We start from the raw sequence: 21,692 nt of genomic DNA, 5'->3' as shown, positions 1-21,692 counted from the left end.
TAATATTCCCTCTGGAAATATGTCTTAAATACTCCAGTGCAATTTTGGCGTATGTTCCAAGCCCACCTATAGGTAAAGATGAGCTTTACTAGTATCCACAGTTTCAGCTATCCACTGTGTGTGTGTCTTGAAACCTATCCCTTGTGGACACGGCTGTCATACTGTTAATTATTGCTACTTTCACCAATAAGACTGGAGTCAGACTGGAGGAGTGGTGAATTTCAGGGGGGAAATGTTAATAGTTGAAAGGAATCCCTCTTTTTCAGCCATTTTTCTGGTGGCACTTGAATGGTGATAAAGGTGTTCACATTTGTATGTGCATTTGAGTGTAGAAGGGAGTCTCTAATTTAATACAGTTAGAACAGGATCAGAGCTCCACACAGAGAGCCTTTTCTGACACCATCCATGCAGACAAATTTGATCAGCTCTATTATGTCACAATGAGCTTTCACAGAGAATGACAAAACAGCCCCCTTTAAAAGTTAAAATGCAAAAGGTTAAAGAAACCATTCACAAAACCAAGTATAAAAAGTGGAACATGATGCTTTTATGGGATGCCTTCCTCAAAGAAACAATTGCACCTCAAAAATTGATTCTAGTGCTAATTATAATGTTAGACCTGAGTCCTGATTATATTCACTTCAGATTAATAGTTTGTTCTCCTCTTGTGCTTCAACTTCAGGCGCTGACAAATTTTATGATGCCATTGAAGATATGATTGGTTACAGACCTGGTCCCTGGATGAAATGGAGCTGGATTTTAATTACACCAATTCTCTGTGTGGTAGGTATTGCAACACCTCAGTACAATGTGGTTAAGCATCTTACTGTACATTGCAGGAAAAAGCAGGATATGTCCTCTATTTATTATCAGTGGAGAAGTGCCAGCAGTTAGTAATAAAGACATTGGAATGTAACCAGATGATGGTTACAGGCACAGATTTACTGACAGGCCCCAAGTTATGAACAAGATAGGTTCTGTAGGTTTGTTCTTAAGTTGAATTTGTTTGAAGTTGGAACAGGTACTTTTTAAATGTAACTCCAGCCAAAAATATATGTTTTTTAGCTTTGGATGGCATAGGGAAGGGTTAACACCCATGTGGTGTTTGTTTTGCTGTCTGTGTCCTGTTCAGAAGATTTCATAACACTTTCTGTCCCTGTGATAATTGGATTTTGAAAAATTTGGCTTGTTGTGGAAACAAGGATGATAAAGCTTGAGTGGAGACAACTTTTCCTCATGTTAACTCTTCCAGAAGTGAATTTCCCTTCCTAGAGATAGATTTATCTCACTCCTGTTGTCTCACCCCCATTCTTAAGTCATTTGTAAGTCAAATGTTTGTAACTCAGGGAGTGCCTGTAGCAATGTTTTAGCCTGTGCATACTTACTAAGAAGCAACTCTGACTGGACACAATAGTTCTGAGTAAGCATGCATTGGAGTGGATGGTCTGTTACACAACAGTGATCTTAGTCAGTGAAAACAAATTAGCAGTGCTATGAATATATAAAGGCTGTCTCTCTTCTTTGTGGCTTATAGTAATACCACAGAAGCTCGATTTTCACACTCTGCTGAGCATTGTAATTGTTTACACTGGCTACAAAAATAACACATTTTTGAAAATTTGGATGGGAAAGGATGTGGAGGACAAAACTGGAAAAACTTCTCCACTGTTTACAACATAATTCTAACAGCAGAACTCTTCAGAGAGTTCCAGGCTAACATAGTAAAGAAAGTATTCTTTACTGTCTGAATATATACATGCTGAGCTCTGGTAGTATAGCTCCAGGAGCACAGGAAGTGGTCAGATGGGGGATGCTGACAGAAACAGAAAGAAAGAAGCAGAGATAGCTGATTCAGTTGCAAACCTCCAAAAACAACTTCCACATTAGAAGGTTCAGAAAACAGTGGTTCGGTTTTTCTAGACTTTTAAAAATGAGTGTGGGGGCTGCACCCTGTTAGGTGGTTACATAATTGTAAATTGACTTATCACGTAAAGCTGAATTATGTCAGCACACAACATTCATATTCTCGGGAAGGGAACAGAGACAAAGCTGCACCTTTGGGGACCATTCTTCGAGTGGAGCTGCCTTAATGCCATGGGTTCCATTGTTTGACAGGGCCTCATTGTGCAACAGGAAACCATGCAGGATGAGCTGATATGAATTGTTGTAATTCACTAACAGGATTGTATATAATATCGGAGATATAGATACATAATTGTAAGGTTACATATCATATCGTCTGACACAAAATCCTGGCCATATTCCTTTCCAGATTAGAGCTTCTTGCATGCAGGGAGTCTTTACATAAATTTAGGGATAAGAAAGAGGCAAAATATACCAGAAGCTTGAATGCTGGGGAAATTAGTCTTTACCTGTTGACATGTGCAAGGGCAGCTGGATCATGCTCAGGTGTCATTGTCCCCATGGTGAGTTAGCAGCTGGAGAGATGGAGCACACCTACAAGTCCTTTGCCTTCTGATACCTCCCAAGGGAGGAAGGAGATAATAATAATAATAATAATAATAATAATAATAATAATAATAATAATAATAATAATAAAAAACTTTATTTATACCCCGCCACCATCTCCCCAACGGGGACTCGGGGCGGCTTACATGGGGCCATGCCCAGAACAATACAATATAACAAAATATAAAAACAACATATCATAACACAATTAAACAATACAAAAGATAATAATATACATTATAGCACAAAGTCAAAAAAGCAATAAAAACAAGGGCGGGCCACATGAACATTAAGTTAAAACTCGGGGTGAGAAAGAAATAAGAATAAAAACCACGGGGAACAGGGACATAAGATAGTGGAACAGTCTAGAGGATAGATGTTGGAGGGAAGTAACAAAAAGGAGTATATGACAGTATATGACAGAGAAGGCAGAAAAGCCTCCATCATCACTCCTGAAGCAGAATAACTATGCTGGTGGAGACTTAATGCTCTTCCAGCATACTTATTAGATTCTTGCCACTATCATCTTCAGTTTATTTTGGCCTGGAAATTACTAAAGGTCACAACACCTACAACATGTCTTTTTATTTATTATTTATTCATTATAATTTTTTATTGTGTAAAGGTGGTATACAAAATGCAAAAGAAAAATTCAAATACACATAATACAAATACATCTGTCCACCTACAACATGTCTTTAACTAGTTTATTTTCTTGTTTTCTTTCTTGTCACAGGGGTGCTTTATCTTTTCTCTGGCCAAGTATACACCGCTGACCTACAACAAAGTATACATATATCCTGAGTGGGCAATTGGCCTGGGCTGGATTCTTGCCCTCTCTTCTATGATCTGTATCCCACTTGTTATGGTCATCCGCATTATACAGTCTGATGGCTCTCTCATTGAGGTAAATAGAAAGTAAAGAAGTATGGAAAGGGGGGAAATTAAGCACAGACTTGCACATGCAACTTTCACTGTAGCTGTCTTACTGGCCTTCATTTCCTTGCATACGTAAGTGTTTTCCAGCATACACCAGAAGCCCTGGTGTTGCAGGGCTTCTGGTGTATGCTGCAACACTAGAGGCACTCCAAGTGGCCGACTACTGGTCAAAGGCCATTTAGTATAATGCCAAGTTTTTAATTTTGTGTTTGTGCTTTTAAATACATTACAACTGGTGTTGCAGGGCTTCTGGTGTATGCTGAAACACCAGAGGCACTCCAAGTGGCCAACTACTGGTCAAAGGCCATTTAGTATAATGCCATGTTTTTAACTTTGTGTTTGTGGTGTTGCAGGGCTTCTGGTGTATGCTGCAACACCAGAGGCACTCCAAGTGGCCAGCTACTAGTCAAAGGATATTTAGTATAATGCCAAGTCTTTAACTTTGTTTGTGTTTTTAAATACATTACAACTGTACCCTCTGTTCACTTCTGACACGATAAATAAAATACTAGAAGCCAATAATTTCACACTCATTCAGTTCAGTAGAGGTGGCTATTTCATAGGTACTTATAATACTTACAGACCCTAAAACTGGGTGTCGTCAAATGTGTTTGTTAAAAAGAATAAGTTCAGTGAAGTTAAGCAAAATGTTTACCATTTTGTCATTGTCAAATCCTGCAGAAAATTGCTGGTGTATAATAAGAGTTATGCTGGAAGACCTAGAGATTCCTGGAGAGGTATCTTCTCTTGGCATAAACTAGATTCTCCAGTCCAACTCTGGTAACTTTCAGGGGAAGCATACCATAGAACAATGCTGGAAGGCTGTTTAAATACCTAGAGAATGAAACTGCAGACAAAACATTCCACAGTTACATCGATCGTATTGTATTTTAATCTTTCTGAAAAGTTCCTCACACAGAATCTGCCTCTTTCACAATTGTGGCAAAATGATTTTTCATGGTTATGTTATCCTGAGAGCTTTCTCTTGACTCCAATATCCACAGGCTCTCCAAGTCTGAGTATGACTTACATTAGGATTATTTACCCCATTATGCCATATGAGTGCAACCATGTGCATATTTTCCTCTAACTTTCATGTATCGTTTTCTCCCCAGAGGGTGAAGGCTGTGGCTGCCCCACGTGACATAACTGAGTGGGGCAGAGAATCAGAGATTGTGAGTCCCTTCTGCCCCCCTGGAGTGGCCAATGGTGATCTCATCAAGCCATCTCATGTCATCGTGGAGACAATGATGTGAGCTTTCTCTCTCTATGAGAGGAATCGCCTGCTTTAAAACTGCCGTTTACTAACCATAGAAATCTCTCATAGGACCAGGTTTACAGAGCTTTATATTTGCACTAGGATTTATTTTTATTTCTCACAGAGAAAGTTATTTTTTGTGTGTGTTTTGGTTTTTATTTTTTTAATACTTTGTAAAGTAAATCACAGCAGATGCCTCTCATTCTTCTTAAGAGGTGGAGCTTTCATATCAAATTAGGCACATTGCAGGAATTTGCTGTATTTTCCCCCACACAACATATCTAACTAACTTCTACTCATAATACCTTCTTACTGCTTGAGTTGATTTTTCTCACCAGCTATACACACAGGCCACAGTCCTATATGCACACTCATTTGGGAATCTGCCCATGGACAGACTGGGGCTTACTTCTGAATAGAAATGTGTAGGGTTGCACAGACACATACATATATGAATATATGCGTATACAAGTCTTGGATTTCTTTAGGTGCTGGTGTGGTTGGGAACAGGGTAAAAATTAAAAAAAATTACAAAAAGCAACTTTCTCATTAGAGAAATTTGCTTTATATGCTATTTGAAGAAACTGGTTTTCAAAGGTATAGCACTATCTTCCTCTGGCTGAAGTGGGGAGAATGAAAACAGGAAAGGGTACATGCTTTTATGTTTGCTGTGATCCATGTAAGGATCTATTTGTATGTATAATTGGAAAAGCTGCAATATGGGTCAGGGATGGGAGCAGTTAGGAACCAAGGGAACAATGCAAGCAACAACCACCTCTAGAGCACACTTCGTACATAAGCAGCCATTTACGACCTTCCCAAGTGAGGCTTTGCTTTTCTTCCATCAAAAGATTTCTCTCAAGTCATTCAGCTATATTCCTTATCCAATATAACAAAACAGGCACCCTGTTTAGTAATATATACAGGCATAAGTCCACTTTATGCTTGAGTATGTATTCTTTTCTGGTTGTCCAAATCCCACTAGGGCCCAAAGGAGTGCTGTTCTGTTGAAGTGTCTGGCTGTGTTTCCATAGCTGGAAGCAGATCATCCTCTGACACATCTGGAAAACCCAAGTAGATCTTGGTGGAAGATGTCCTCAGTCTGCATCTGGCTAAGACACAATGGCAGATGGTTCTCTGATCCCTGTTCAGCTCTTCACTAGCATGGAATGACCATGGGATCACAATGCAATGGTGAGCCCTTGAGCAGAACTCTTACACAACACTTGGCCATGTAGGACAGAGGTGTCAACCTTGTGGCCCTCTTGCTGTTTTGAACTTCAGCTTCCAGAATCCCTGGCCTTTGGCAAGCAGGCTAGGGCTTCTGGGAGTTGAAGTCCCAAACATTTTTGAGGGCCACAAGTTTGACACCTCTGATGTAGGATCTCGACTGATAAGTGTATATATTGACTTCTGAGAAAGCTCTGAGTACAGCTGTTTTTCTTTTTAGCCTCCATCATAGATTACCTATGATTCTTCAACCTTTCTTACTGTACACAGAGACACAAGAAAACTGGACAGATCACTCAGGTGATCCTAGAACAATGTAGAAATTGGTTTACTTTTAAAGGACTGTAGTGTGAAATGGATTGGTTTTGACTTGAAATTTCTTTTAACAGTAGGCTGGTGACAAAAAGCAGATAGATACTTCAGAAGTATGGTGTAATTCAGAGTTCTGTTTTGAATCACAAATTTGCCAAAATTTATCATTTATCAGGGCACGGAAAGGAGTGTTGGGCCTGTATCGTGGAAGTCAGATGAGTGAGATATTGATCACTGATCCAGAGTTACAGGCTATGAGAGAAAAAATTAAAAAGGCCACCACGTGAGAGAAAAGGAGTATAGAGACCTAGATCACAGTCTTCACAGGCATAAGCAGAGTCATCATTTACTTACTCACATTGAGATGAGGAAGCACAAGGAGCTGAAGCGAGCAACAAAGACGTTTTGGTTTGAATGAGGCACGAAACACCTGGAGAAGATTTTAATCAGTAGTCTAAATATTGAGATTTTTCCCACTTCCTTCAAAAATAACTATTTTCTTCTGGAAATTTTGAATTTAGACAGGCTACATTTTATTTTTTAATTATCCTCCACTTTCACTGTTGGATGAAGGTGTTAGCCCTTTCCTCATGGCTATTGATTGTGGGGAGTGCTTCCCCACTTTTAAGGGAGTTTTGGCACCAAATAAAAAATGGACAGGATTATAAGCCAGAAGTGGAAGCAAAGCCTTTATTTGTGCTATTATTGCTTGGTTAACCTGTCAGGGACAAGTACAGCATTTTAAACTGGAACCAAACCAGTATTTGAAAACATTCCTACATGTGTTTAAAGTAACAACAGCAACTTAAGAAACAACATGCCTCCTATGCTTTTGGTGGCCACTTCATGTTAGTTATACACATGCTTGCTAAATTATGTTAGTTTTTTCATAACATGGAAATAATTTTAAATAAAAAGGACCAAAGCACAGCTATTTGCAAGTGTCTTGTATACAAATACATTTATATAGTGGATGGAGTCTGTGATATATTTTATATGAAGGAATTAAATTTTCAGTGCACAGCAGTGACAGAGGTCAGGGCGCTTACTTTTTTTTCACTTAATGTGAGCTCAAAATCGAACACCATCGAGTCCTAGCCCTGTAGAAATTATGAATATCTTGCTGCATTACAGACAATGGAATGGTTAACTCTATATAAGTAAGGAACCCAGGGAATGCTACTGTTTTCCATTCATTTTGGCATAGAGGGCATCTGTAATCCAAACTCCAATGCTGTCTGAAGCAGAGCTCCAATTTAAGCTAACGATTGCCAGATCTGACCTGTTAGCAATCATTCACACTATTGAGAGGCAACAAGGAGGCAGTTCAGACATTTTAACAGTTAATTCCCCTACTTTCCACAGTGCATTGTGCATTAAAGATGCTGCAATATTTTGACAAATGAATGACAAAAGGAGTCAAAGAATCGAAGAAAAGCTGCTAAGCCAAATGCAAATGTCTATCCAGGGGATATAATCTAAATTAGCTTTCCTTAGTCTTGGCCATCATTGCTGTGGATGATGGGAGTTGTATTCCACAATCGAGGATGTGCCAGGGTAGGGAAGGTTGCTCAAAGCACACAGTATGGAAAGATAACCAGACCAGAAAAACTCCATCCTGCACCTTTATAGAGTTTTAGCTAAAAGTGAGCAGTGCCAGATAGAACCATCCCTATCATTTGGCAGAGCTAGGCAGCCAAGTCAGGTGGCAAATATGAAGGGGAGTAACAACAGGCACACAACCATTATGTTTTGTAGGAGGACAGAGCTTACATGCCACAGAGCCTGTCTCGCACCCCTTAAATTAGCCTGCTGTCTTCTGCTTCAGAGGAGAACACTATCTCATCCTCACAGATGAAATACAGTTCAGCTGCCAATCCAGTTCACTTCTGTACGTGACATGAGATAGGTGCCATTTTGCCTCTGAAAGTTCATTTTGAGGTTACATTGTGCCATTAGAATCTGTTGCTTCCATGCGGAAATGAAAGAATGTTGTAGTCATGTACGAGGTGATCTTGAGAGGTCGTCTGTCTAGTTAGCTTTAGCTGGGTGGGGATTAAAGCCTGGACCCCTTCATTCAACCATCCCTCAGTTTTTCTTGTTTTTTTTTTTAACAAGCACATTTTCACATCACAAAATATCTGAGAAAAATGGAATGTGGTAACTCTTGAATGTCTATAGAAGATTCTGCCAAATTAAAGGGCAATGGGTGGGGGTGGGATGGGGGGGGCAGAGTGGGAAAAATGTAAACAACTGTTTGTATTTTCTACTTATTTATGATTGCAAAGAGACTGATTTTTTCTAATTTACTTTGTAGAAATTTGTGGCCTATTTTATCTGTCATTTGTAACTAAGAAGTTAAATATTCAGTATTGTGACTAACTGTTGGTGAAACTGGTTTGGATATGGGGAGATATTGCCGGGGGTGGGTGGGAGCTGTAGTAGCCTAAATGTTTGTTCAAAGAAATGATTGCATGTCCAAAAAAGAGGTAGGGGGATGCGGAGAGAATGTGAGCATCATTTTTACGGTTGATGTTTCCATAAAAGCGGCATGTTCCCTAAATTGTGCCCTGTCGGTTGAAATCCAAAAATGTTATGAAAGCAACTGGGAACACATGCTGGTATCCAGTGAAAATCAATTGGGCACATATACATATACATCTGTAGTCAGCATTTTCAGATCTAGCTCTGAGAGGAGCAGTTTTGAAAGTTACCCTAAAATCTATGTCTTCTTAACCAAATCTCCAAAATGCCAACATCCATACTTTAATTAGCCATGATCTCACTGGATGACACTGGTTATAAATAATACATATCTTGTTCCCACATCTTTGTATTTGAGACTAGTGAAAATATATTCTCAGGGCAGCATGCAGACTGAGAGAATGGTTTCCTGTTTGAGCTGGAACAGTTGAGCTGCTTTCAAGCCTGCAGAGACAGAAAGAAAATGAGTAGCTCCCAGACAGGTGTCCCATTGAGACCCATGGAAAAATTGGGGGCTCCCATTTGCTTTAAAGTATAATATATTCAGATCTGGCTTAAATAGTAAAGCAAGCCATATTTACCTGGAAGTTAAGTACTATCTGTCAGCGGAAAGGATACTGAATGTGTGTACAGTTTTTTACAGCTTGCTTTACTTGGGAAAACTTGAACTCATAGGTCTGAATTCAGACCCACTTTCCCTCTGTGACCTCTTTAAGCCTGCGGCTGCTGCTTCCTATAGAGCTCATACAAATCAGAGGTGATTTCTATACTGTATTGAGTAAAGCACCATGGCTGATGAAACTGTACTGAGCAGAAGATTATACATGTTTTCAAAGACAATCACATTTCCACTGAAAAATAATAGTAGTCATCCCAGGATCAAAGGTAGCTTTTCTTCTCTATGAGAACAGATTGGAAAGAAATTGCTTTGTTTCTTTTCTATTTACTGAAGTTGAATTAGTTTACATTACTTGATTTTTCCAAGAATCAAATAGTTTCATAGAAGAAAGAGTGAACTAATTATCCCCTTGAGATATCAACTTCAAACACACACCCTCTCAAACAATTGGCCAAACAGTGAATTCTGGCTGTCTGAATAGTCTTAAATTGATCCAGAACATGGATAGAACTCAGAGCCTTGCATCTAAGAGTAAGGAATACTGATCATTAGTTGCCTCCAGGGTTTGGATGTCACTAGGATGTGACCTCTGTCATGTTATATTAATCTGTTAAATCTAGAGTCCACTAATCTCTTGGCAGGAGGGATGTAATTTTAGACCAGTACATCCTGGTTTTGCACCTGTCTCTGTCTAACTCTCCAATTTCCCTTTAAAAGCAACTGCTGACTACTTAGCCTGCATTTCAGTTAAGCCAGAGTCCTGTGATTCAAACCACTTCTGCCCCATTTACTCCAGTGCAACTTAATCCACACTGGTCCAGACCCTGTAACATAATGGAGTTACATCACAGGCTGTTGGTTACCCCTTTAAAGACATACACATAGACACATGACATGTGAAAAAAGGAAACGTCAGTCCTGGGGATTCTGGTGAAACAATGTGATAACTATATATGGCTAGATCTGAAAATAAACATTACAAAGTTTTTTTTAAAACCAGAACAAATTTCTAACATCCGTATTGAACAAAATGTGGCAAAAGAAAACCCATTATCTCCCTTCTTGTACTTGTATGTTTACATTTCCAGTTTCCAAAACATAGATCTCTTCCTGCTTAGTAGAGGCTTGATTCAAAGTGGTTGTCTACTACAGAGACATGCTCTTAAACATGTTTACTTGCAAGTAAGACACACCAAGTTTAGTGAGACTTACTTTCTAGTACATATAATTAGGAATGCAGCCTTAGCTTTGTTTATCTGGAGGTGGAGGTCACAGAGAGTCTGCTAGTGTGTATTTGTTTGCTGGCCCTTCACATTTTGGAAGCAAGGTGGTGTAGAGTAGGCAGCTGACTTTCTAAAGAACTCGTTTTTTGAAGGGCCAGACAGGTTAGTTAAAAAGGTTTCTCAGCAGATCTGATAACTGCCCAAATTATATTAAAAGCAGCAACTCTGTATGTGTGTGTGTGACTGTGTAAAGAAAGCCAGCATTGGATGCTAAGGAACCAAATGACGGTCTGAGATTGTTCATCAGTGTCTCTCTCCCCATCCACCCACGAGGCAAAGCAGTACAATGCTCTGATACATTCACTGTTGTAATAGAACACTGTCGTGTTGTTGCTGTATTGTGCTGTTGCAATTGTGAAAGGAATGCAATTCCAGGGGCTTTGTGGTTGTGAAATAAGACAGAGGACGTCTTTATTCTACTGAAAACATTGTTGAGCAGTTCTGAATTTTATTTAAATTCACACTTGTGACTACTGACTGTAACAGATAGCCACATGGATTTTAGAGGGTTTTAAGAGGATTTGTCCTCCTCTTAAAAATAATTTTTAAAATAATTTTTTTAAAAAGACATTTTAAACCTGTTTGTCATCCTTATTGTTCCAAAATGGAATATTTGTATAGGAATACAAATTTGGCGTGTACTTCAGCCCTGAAAATTAGGTTTTTTCGATGTATACAGTAAATGTTTGTATTTTGCAGTTTTACCTGTTTTGCTTTTTAGATAAAGAAAAATGTATATTGATATTGTAAAGTCATTTTTTGCTTTTTTAGATGAGTTTGTAATCATCACAAACAGAAAAAATAAACTTTTCCTTTGTAAAGTCAACACACCTTTGTTATCTTTTAACTGTTATACCTTCATTTTAACACAAGAAAAGCTTTGTGTCTGTGTTACTGATTGACTTCCATAACATACAGAATGGATTTCTGCAGCATCCTTCCTTCTTAACAAGATGAGACTTCATGTGACAAGCATGCTCTAGTGCAGTGATAGTGAACCTTTTAGAGATCGAGTGCCCAAATTGCTATATGTGTTTATGGTTGCCTGGGGAGGGGCAAATGGGGGGGGGGTGAGTGGGTGAGTGAGGCAGACAAACGAGCAGGCAAGTGTGTTAGGTAGGATGACGAGCGGATGACGAGTGGGCGGGTGGGGCAGGCGGTCAAGTGGGGAGCACGTGATGGTGTGCATGCCAGAAGAAAGAGTGCTGTGTGCCCCTTCTGGTACACATGCCATAGGTTTGCCACCGCTGCTCTAGGATTATAGAGGGCCCTGTTTATAAAACCAAGAGCTAGAAACCCTGGCAGACTCAAACCTTTTCCTTTTTTTTTTTTTGGGGGGGGGGGTTGTTGCTGGTAACATAAAAAATTACTTTACAATTTTTGTCTTCGATAGACCATGGTGGCTAAATTATGGCCCATGGGTTATATGTACTTCAGGGTACTTTTTTCTAATTGTTGGTGGTCTTTCTCCAAAAGAGAAAAATGCTTCAAAATGCCCCAATATGGCTTCTACAGGGTGTGGAGGGCAGCTATATTATGTTTTGAGACAACCCCCCTCACCACCCAGGTTTTTAAAAAACTATTTTTTCAAAATCTTTTTTGCTTCAAATTGCCTTCATTGAAATATGTGATCAAGGCTTCCATCATGTTTTGGCCTCTTGAGCCAATTTAGGATATTTCAGCATTAGTAGTATAGGATATATTCCACTCAAATGCCAACATTCCATTTGAACTCTTACGCTACAGAGTTGCCAGGAAACTCCTTTACTGAAATGTGGCAAAGGATAATGTAACAAGATGCAAGATGGATGGATAGTATCCTTGAAGTGACCGGCTTGACCTAGAAGGAGCTGGGGGTGACGGCGGCGGGAGTGACTGAACGAATAAACAACAACAACGACGTAACAGAACATTGAGAAAAGTTTTCATTGGTGCCTAGTGAACATAAGGACTAATGCACATTAATCTGGTTTTTTTATCAGTCTTGTGTATTGAGCACCAACGCATACCAAGCACTTTCCCAACTTTGCTACAATGTAGCAATAGTCTCCTGGTTACTGACATTGTACTACTGCACAAATTCTAATTCCTCCATATGTAAGTCCACTTGCAAAGACCCAGGTCTTCATCAGGTTTGCAGCTAATTTTTGCTAGTTGTTCATTTGTGAAGTTTTTATGCCTTTTGCACTTTGACACCACTACCAAATATTCATCTCTTGGACTTGTATCCCTGTATCAATGTGCCAAGAAAACTGATTTACTTGAATTTCTATTTAAAATACAGATGTTAATGACACAAGGGTTGACAAGGCTTGTGTTCTGATGTTGTGCCCAGGCTCGACCTTTACCCGCTATTTCTATACACCAGGTGTTGTAAAACCACACCTGTGTCATTATGAAGAAATAGCCTGACTTTATTAGACTCACTTTGCAAGTATATGACCCTAGCAAAACTACACTGATCGGACCCAATCCAGTTAAGACAATCTAGATCTGTGGCTCTCAAATATTGATCCTCCAGATGTTTTGTACTTCAGCTTTCAGAATTCCTGATTGTTAGCCCTTGACTTGGGAGTTGAAGTCCAAAACCACTTGGAGGCCCAAAGTTTGGAAACCACTGTTCTAAGATCCAGGGCCATCAAAAGCTTTTTACTATTCTGCCAGAACCATGAAGAATGCTCCCTCCCGACCCACTTCCTGGAATTCATCATTTTTTTTGTATATGTTTGTCTAGAAAATGAGAAGTTGCTGGAAGCTTTAAATAACCAGATCCCACCACAAAACTGCATTTTAGAGGAAAAATTATACCATTAATTATGATCTGTCATATATTGGAATGACAGAGCAAAAAGTAGGACAACGAATGAATATTCTTCCGTTTGATGATAGTCTGGCACCTTTTGGTGTGGCCAATTTATCCAAAAGCATTGGTGCTGAATCTTATGTAGTGTCAAAGCCCAATGCTAAGTGGGGTGGAAGGAATTGGGCTTTTCAAAATAGGCATTGTTGAAATTAATTGTATCTCACATTTCTGCAGTGATGAAGTTTTACATTAAATTCCCAAGGAATTTGAGTGGATAGGTCCTGGGTGTGCTAAAAACTTCATGATGTCAGAAGAATGTGCCTGTTGCCTTCATATGTGTCCTTCCTGAAGAAAACATCCCTGGACCAAAAGATATGTTATCTCCATTGTCTCACAATATTCTTGTTTTTCACAGAGGTCCCTGAATGGCATTGGCTCTACTTTTTTGGAACCAAATCACTTCTGTAAACATTCTGTGACACAACCTACTTTTACTGGAGGTCACCCATCTTCAAGCCTTGTCCTCTCTGGGACAGTGCCTACAAAAACTTGCCAATTAGCTCTGCCAAATGCAGAAACTATTTGCCACACATTAACTATTGACGAAGATTTACACAATTCTTCCCATTGACAGCGAGAGGCAGTGTCAATCCTCTAATGGTCTTTGCCCTGCTAAAGATTCCAACTGAAGAAGAAGAGCAAAGGTCTCAGATAAAGCCTTGTTTGCTGCAAAAAGAAGTCTTTCCCATTGAACATTAACCACCATTTTACTGAAAGGATAGAGTCTTGTGGCATTGAGATTAATAGGTTGGCATAAGCTTTCAGGGACTGAAGCCCACTTCAGTTCATACATGGAGAGTAAAGTAGGTTGAAGTCCACAAAAGCTTATGCTCAGTGAGATTTGTTAGTCATAACATGATTCTTTCATGGATTTGCCCCCTGCATGCCTGGAAATAATTTTACTGTGTTTCTTCACAGTATGGAGAATGTCTCCAATTGTTTATCAGAGTGGTAGCACACTTTGTTTCAACAGAGCTTGAAAATTCTACTCCAGAATCTCCTGGCCAACATGACTGTTGGCTATATTCGCTAGCAAACCTGGAAACTATAATCTACCCTCCACCAAAACTGCCCACTCGCCAGCCACTTTCTTCCCTCGTTACTGCAGCAACAATTTCCTTAACCACCATTTACATCTGAAACATGTAAATAGTGTCATAATGAGAAGTGTGGGCTGACATCATAGGGACTATACAGAGAAATATACTTTTCTTACAGAGTAAGTAGGAAGAATAGTAAAAAATTTCTGGGATAAACATTTTCTGAGAAATTTCAATTCAGCTCTGAAAACATTCTCAGGTGACTAAACACAGATGGCACAGCTTACCGTATCTTGATTGTCTTATGAAGCCTGCATGACACAACCAGACAATGGCTATCATAATGTCAGTGAGATGTGAAAGAATGGCCAGTGAGGGCCACTGCTTAGGTTATCCTTGGTGTTAAAGGAACACCAAAATATCCAAGCTCTCACTATCACTAATGCTGTAACAACTTTGGAACCTCCAGTTAATTGTTTTGGAAACCACTGGGATTACATGTTAAATGAAAACAATAAGTAGTCATATTACTTAATTTCAGGAAGACAAAAAATTCTGAAAACCACAGTATGATCAAACCAATAAGTTGCAAAGCAATGAGCAACATTTTGCTGTCTTGTTATTAAATGCAACCAAATCAACTTAGACTCAGGGCAGCCCTGTGGAAGAGAGACCCCTACATCACTCTGTCGCCAACAGTTCTGCTCAGATCTTGCAACTTGGAGCTCTGGCTTCCTTGATCGAGTCTATGCACCCAGATGACAATTTAAGATATGCAGATGACATTATATTACTAGCAGAAAATAGCAGACTTTAGTGGCCATGTTCAGCATTTGTTTAAAACTCTAATGTGTTTGGGAGTAACACATATCATTGTAGCAGGCAATGCTTCCAAGTAGGCATACAGACATTTGTCTCTGGATTTTTAGCAGGCAAATCAATGCTACAGTAGAGTCTCACTTATCCAAGACTTGCTTATCCAACATTCTGGATTATCCAACGCATTTTTGTAGTCAATGTTTTCAATATATCGTGGTATTTTGGTGCTAAATTCATAAATACAGTCATTACTACATAGCATTACTGCATACTGAAGTACCTTTTCTGCCAAATTTGTTGTCTAACATGATGTTTTGGTGGTTCATTTGTAAAATCATAACCTAATTTGATGTTTAATAGGCTTTTCCTTAATGCCTCCTTATTATCCAACATATTCGCTTATCCAACATTCTGCTGGCCCGTTTATGTTGGATAAGTGAGACTCTACTGTATTAACAAAAATGCTATGCACGTGGCATTGAGCAAACATGAGTTTAGCTTTAGCTAGCATAGATCAAAGAGCAAAGAGAAACAGACACTATCATTCTGACTCCAACTTCTTGAAGAAAACAAAAAACCAGTTTATTTTGTTTTTATTTAATAAAAAATTCTAAGTAATCGCAATACCATTTAAATACATAGATTTACAAATATGTCCAAAACAGGACTAAAATATTCTTTGAATATTGTGCTTTCATAGATACATAAGAAAATTAGCATAGAAAAATACTTTACAAGGAATACACTCTAATATATGGATAAAAATACACATTTAAGTAATGCATTTCATTTTTGTATCATTCAAAATGCATAGGAAGGGATACAAGGACCATTTTTAAAGCCTTATTAAAAGTCTTCATTAAAAACCCATTTGAAGCCATGTTGAGCTTCTGCCATTTTGAGAATATTGCATATAAAACCCCCTTTTCTGCTTAACTGTCAATGCTCTGCAGCTTCTTTTATGGCACGTCATCTAGGTTATGGCAGCAATGGTATGGAATATTGCATACTTTGAGAAGAGAGAATGGCTACAGCTAGAGACAGCTCAATGGGACTCCATGCACATCTTAAGGAAATCACTTATATTTTGATATGGCCCAGGAAGAGAACTATTTTTTTAAAGGAACGGATGCAATTATAGCTTGGCTTGAACTCAGACCTGGAAACCAGCCCTTGCTCAGCACTGTTCTAATGGAAAAGAGTCCCAACCTGTGTTGAAAACATTACATCTAAATGATGTACCAGAATAATATAAAAAGAAAAGGGGGAAAACCCAAAAGAATACAACAGAGGAGAAGAACCAGTTTCCCAGATTAGGGACAGATTAAAATTCCCAGAGAGGGGTCAATCAAATAATCATCACAATAAAGTGCAATTCCAAAGGCCCCAGCGGAGGCAATTTGGACTGGCCAGAAAGACATTTGCAAATCCCAGCAGTTGTGCCATGTGAAAGGAGGAGATTACGGCCTTGGTTGCAATCCAACTCATTTGCTATTGGCAGATCATTCCATATGTGTATCGCACCCATGATTAGCACAGGGGGCTTTGGCTGGGGAGGCAGATGCAGGGCTGAGGGGTCACAAAGGCATCGTGCTCACAGGCCATGGAGAAGGTAACTACAGAAAATGAGGGGAGGTGGGGGACTGCTATGGCTGCTTACAAGAGGAGGCTACAGCATCAACATCAGTGATTACGAAAATGTACACATTTGTACTTGCACTAAGACGACCCACAAAGGGTGCACTTGAGGATACAATATCAATCTAGCCAAGGGTGTCTCATGCTAAACAGTGACAAAGGGGTACAAGGTTACCCTCCCCGCATGTTGCACAAACAACTAGGGCAGGGCAAAGAGTTGAATGCAGCCCACTCATGAGATGCAACCAGGAAGAACAAGAGCTTTCTGGTGCTTGATATGTGCACAGAAATGACTGGTGACCTAGGATAGGACCACTCATGTCCTTATGTTGTGCTCTGTAGTATATGTTTTCTAAAATACAACTGATGAAGACAAATTCCATGCTTAATTTGAACAGTGGTGAAAGTGCCGTCGTTCCTCAACAGTGCCTTGGGGTGTGTCAAAAAGAGAAGAGAGCTACGTGTCTGAGAGCCATCTTCTGCAAGGATGGACTCTGCATTTACACTAAAGAAAAATGGAGTCGTGAAATCTGCTCACATTTTAAGGGAATCTGGCATGGCACAGTGATCTGCAAGACACCGGGTGAACTGGGGAGCAAGAAAGGTCAAGGATCTTGCAGTGGTTTGAAAAAAGTCTGTGGGATAGTGCAGGGAAACTTTTCACAGAAACAAGGGGGTTCTTTTTCAAAATTCAACTGTACATAATTTAACAAAGCAAACAACAAAAATAGCACCATGTATCCAAGCCCTTCGGACTGGAGCAAAGAGAGGGCCCGTGGCTTATCGCCCTGTGTGCCAGAGAAGCTCACAGCATGAACAAAGGATTTCCTCTCAAAGGAGAGTGGCTCTGGATTCTGCATTTTTTGCTGCCAGAAGCCCAGTCCATCTTTTGGGTCAATCCCAAGGCAAAACCATTCTGGCTCACTCAGCTTGGACCATCAAGGCCAAAATTGACAGGCCTCAAGAGCTGGCTAACCAGAAACCCATTTCTTCATGGCAAGTAACATCACACAGCTTACGCACAAATACCAGTGCAAAAGAAAATGGAAAAAAGCACAACAGACACCCAATAACCCTGTTTACCCCTCACAGGCCCTCAAGGAAAGCTGATCCTAACGCCACCCATGATCAGAGTGTCTGTGTATTGGCCTTCCCCTCCACACCCAGCAAATCCCTGTGGTCATCTAGCTGGGTATTAGCCATGAAGGCCAGGGGATTCCGGCTGATGACCAGGTCCAGTTTGTCTCCTGCTTCGGATATCAAAGGAACAGCCAAGCAACAATCGAGGTCTCTTGTTCGGATGCGGTTTACCTAAAGGGATGGGGAAAGATTCAAGGCAGGTTAAAGAGAAAACACACAGACAGAGACAATGGCCCTGCTTGGGCACGGTTTAACCCTTGTTTGAATCCAAACATGAGCATGCGAGTGCTTAGCTTTGACTCCCCTTATCATCACTTTCTTTACATTGTCTCTCTGTAAACAAGGACACTGCAAAATTAGCATTTTGTTTGCTTGCAGATTCTCCACATGAGCAATGACATTTCTTGAGACTTCTTGATTTCTGCAGAAAGGAAGTGATCTCAGAGGGGGAAGCAGAGCCTGCTGCTGCTCTCTTGGTGCATTAATCTGGACTAAGTTGTTTCTGGACAGGATCAAATGGGAGAGGCAAAACTGGGAAAGCCAGACAATTCTTTCCTTGGGTTGCTGTGAGTTTTCCGGGCTGTATGGCCATGTTCCAGAAGAATTCTCTTTTGACATTTCACACACATCTATTCTTTCATTGCTTTATCACCTTTTAAAGTAACCTTAGGGTTCCATGTAGACACACTGAAGGCAGCTCTCCCTTCATTTCTCTTTGCATATCCATGGGAAACACTTTTGTGCTTGCACTGGAGGCAACATTGGCAACATTTAGCAGTAGCAGGGGTGCCAGACTAATTATCTCTCTCTCCCCCCTCCCTTCCATATTTTCAACATTTCTTTTTGCTGCTCTTTATTTGCATACTAAAAAAGTACAACTGTCAAGAAGGCCAATTGGCTACTAACCAGGACAAGCACAAATGAAGCTCACTGTATTATTGCCAGAGTTTCAGTTCCTCACCCTACATGTGTGCAAGCTAACTGCTGCCCAGCCAATAAAAGCATGGAAATGCTAAAAGGAACCCAACAGACAGGGCATGTGTGGAGGAGCAGAAGGCTGGTACCCAGTGCTTCCAGTGTTTTAGCATTAAGCAGTTGCTTTAGGAGTGGCTGTCATAATGGACCAATTATTTCTTTATACCAGTTGAGTATCCATTATTTGCAATTGCAAAATCTTAAATTCAGGTGGAGCATCTTCATCTGGAATTCTGAAATCCAAAATACTCCAAAATTGTCCTCATGGGTGGCTGAGATAGTGACACTTTTGTTTTTTTATGGTTCAGTGTACAGAAACCTTGTTTCATGCACAAAATTATTTTAAAATGTTGTACAAAATTGTCTTCAGGCAATGTGCATAAGGAGTCTATGAAACATCAATACATTTCATGTTTAGATTTGGGTTTTATTTCAAAGATACTAGCATGGCAGGTTTCAAGGCAGCTTACTGGGTGTATCATGACATGAGCTGTACCTCTGTGGCAGGGCAAATGTTTTACAGGCCTAGAAGACACCACTCAGTCCCTGGAGCCTCCAAGTGGGCTGGAAATGATGCCATTCAGGAACTCTGAAAAGTTGGTGCGGATAATACTAAGCTAAATTGACCAATGATGTAAGATTGTCTTCCACAACCTGGTCACTTTCAGACATATCAAACTACAGCTGCCGCCCTCCCTCCCTTGTAACTATTTAAAAACAATGAGTTACAAGCAATACTGTTAATGTGTTTTTGGATGCCTTAAAACCATTTCTGATTAGTGGCAACCCAAGGCAAATTTGTCACAGGGTTTTCTAGCAAGATTTATTCTTGCCTAGAATGTATTCTTGCCTAGAGGGGGTTCACCAATGCCTTTTTCTGAGACAAAAAGACTTCCATCAGGTCACCCAGTAGGTTTCTATGTCTAAACAAAGATTCCAACCCTGGGTCATCACATACATACACTTTCTCCATCATTTTATGAGGGTGTATGAAAATGACACTTGAAAAGAATGTAATGAAAACATTAGGAATAATACTACTTTATTTGGTTTTCACAAGTAATTTTTTAGCTACTTGTGCGAATTACTTTTAATGAACATTTAGAGACACTTCAGAGGTATTTCAATTTTCCACATTTATGTCATTTATCAATTCTAGATAATTACTTTTAAAAGCAATTAAAGGACCTCTTCACATGGCTCTTTTGCACGGCAATTGCTGGCAAAAAGGAAGGCACGCAGGGCTGCTCATGGTGCTCTGCGCACCCTTTCTCCTTAGCTCATCACATGGTGGGGACAGGACAGGGTGCATTGGCACCTGTCCCCATGAGATGGGGAAAAGGGCAGCAAGGCATGTTTCCCCACCACCCTTTCCCCATCATACAGGGGAAAGGGGAAGAAAGGGCAGGTAGCTCCATCAGAACTACCCAAACTACACTTTGCTCCCCATAGTGGTGGAGGAAGCACTTATTGGCGCTTCCACCCCACTTTGAGAGGAATGTGGCCGGGGCCTGCCATGCATTGTGTGATGGTGCATGGTAGGCCCTGTCCTTGCCATGCAACGAAGCAGCAAAACGGGGTAAAAATGCCCCAAGTGAAGAGGTGGCAGGTATAAAAGGATTTCTTAAAAATAGCTCCCCAAGCTTTGATCCCAGCGAACATGGTTAGTGGCTGTGCTGGTTGGGGAGGATGGAAGATCTAGTCCACTATCTCTTGTGCACCTCAGGTTAGTATAAGGCAATTTCATACATTCTTACAACAGATCATCTTGCGTCTCTCTTTAACAAATTTATTATTATTCATTTATTTACTGCACTTATACCCCTTCCTTCTCACCCCTGAAGGGGGACTCAGGGCGGCTTACAAAATAGGCTAGATATCTTCTTTCAGCTGATTACAAAAATGTATTAGGCAGTGGAAGACTTTTCTTAGAATGAAGAATTTAAACCACAATCCCTTGCATCTACTCTTTACCACAATTCCTTGCATTTATTACCTGAAGGACTCTGTCATAGGGCTTTAGTCCACACTGATCAGCTGGTCCGTCCGGACGGATCATATTCACATAGACGCCCTTTTCCAGCAAGCCATCTGAGACACTAAATCCAAAGTCTTCAGTCTCTGGATCCTTGTAGATGGTCATCTATAGGAAAAGATAAATATAAATCCATATGAAGAGGGAAAGGAATAGCTAGGAAAGCCCCTGGGGAGGCACGGAATGAGGATCTGACAAGGGTTGAATAGTGATGTTTTCAACAACTTGAACAAATGAAGTCTAAGGAATGTCCACTATGTTCTACTGTTATCCTTGCCAAATTGGCTCCTGAAGAGACATGGACTCAAACCCTTATTCAGCTGTGATTCAACCTGACCTGCCTTACAATGCTATTATTAATAGAAAACAGGGGACAAGACACAGTCACAGAACTCTGTAGAGTAGAATACAAATGCAATGAGCAAATGAAAAACAACTGGGAAGTATTGTGGCAGGAACTTATTTTTGTAGGCATCATATAAATTTTATCCACAATTACAAAAAGAGTAAGCCCTTTGCAAGGAGATGAGGAGGATTCAAATAAAACAAAATGAAAATGTTAGCTACCAAAATAATACAGCAACTATA

The 21,692-nt window shown here is 40.0% G+C and overlaps 2 protein-coding genes across 15 annotated transcripts in view; one reads left to right on the top strand and one right to left on the bottom strand.

Annotated features, from left to right (window-relative positions):
• slc6a6 (solute carrier family 6 member 6) overlaps window positions 1-11,420 on the top strand; it is a 67,631-nt gene extending 56,211 nt beyond the window's left edge. For 4 of the 5 annotated variants that reach the window (XM_003217739.4, XM_016991646.2, XM_016991645.2 and 1 more), the window contains 3 exons: window positions 683-783; window positions 3,206-3,376; window positions 4,524-11,420. In XM_003217739.4, the coding sequence (XP_003217787.1) occupies window positions 683-783; window positions 3,206-3,376; window positions 4,524-4,664 (413 nt within the window). In that variant the 3' untranslated portion in view covers window positions 4,665-11,420. The remainder of the gene's footprint in view (window positions 1-682; window positions 784-3,205; window positions 3,377-4,523) is intronic. The other variant, XM_062969787.1, reaches the window with a different exon arrangement.
• Window positions 11,421-15,892: 4,472 nt separating this feature from the next.
• The window catches only part of grip2 (glutamate receptor interacting protein 2), a 555,542-nt gene continuing 549,742 nt past the window's right edge, over window positions 15,893-21,692 (bottom strand). For all 10 annotated transcript variants that reach the window (XM_062969791.1, XM_062969795.1, XM_062969788.1 and 7 more), the window contains 2 exons: window positions 21,066-21,212; window positions 15,893-18,265 (listed from right to left, as the gene is read on the bottom strand). In XM_062969791.1, the coding sequence (XP_062825861.1) occupies window positions 18,083-18,265; window positions 21,066-21,212 (330 nt within the window). In that variant the 3' untranslated portion in view covers window positions 15,893-18,082. The remainder of the gene's footprint in view (window positions 18,266-21,065; window positions 21,213-21,692) is intronic.

Source organism: Anolis carolinensis, chromosome 2, assembly GCF_035594765.1.
Source record: "Anolis carolinensis isolate JA03-04 chromosome 2, rAnoCar3.1.pri, whole genome shotgun sequence".
Classification (NCBI taxonomy): Eukaryota; Metazoa; Chordata; class Lepidosauria; order Squamata; family Dactyloidae; genus Anolis; species Anolis carolinensis.
The sequence above is the reverse complement of the archived record's forward strand: the minus strand, read 5'-3'. Positions and strand labels throughout refer to the sequence as shown.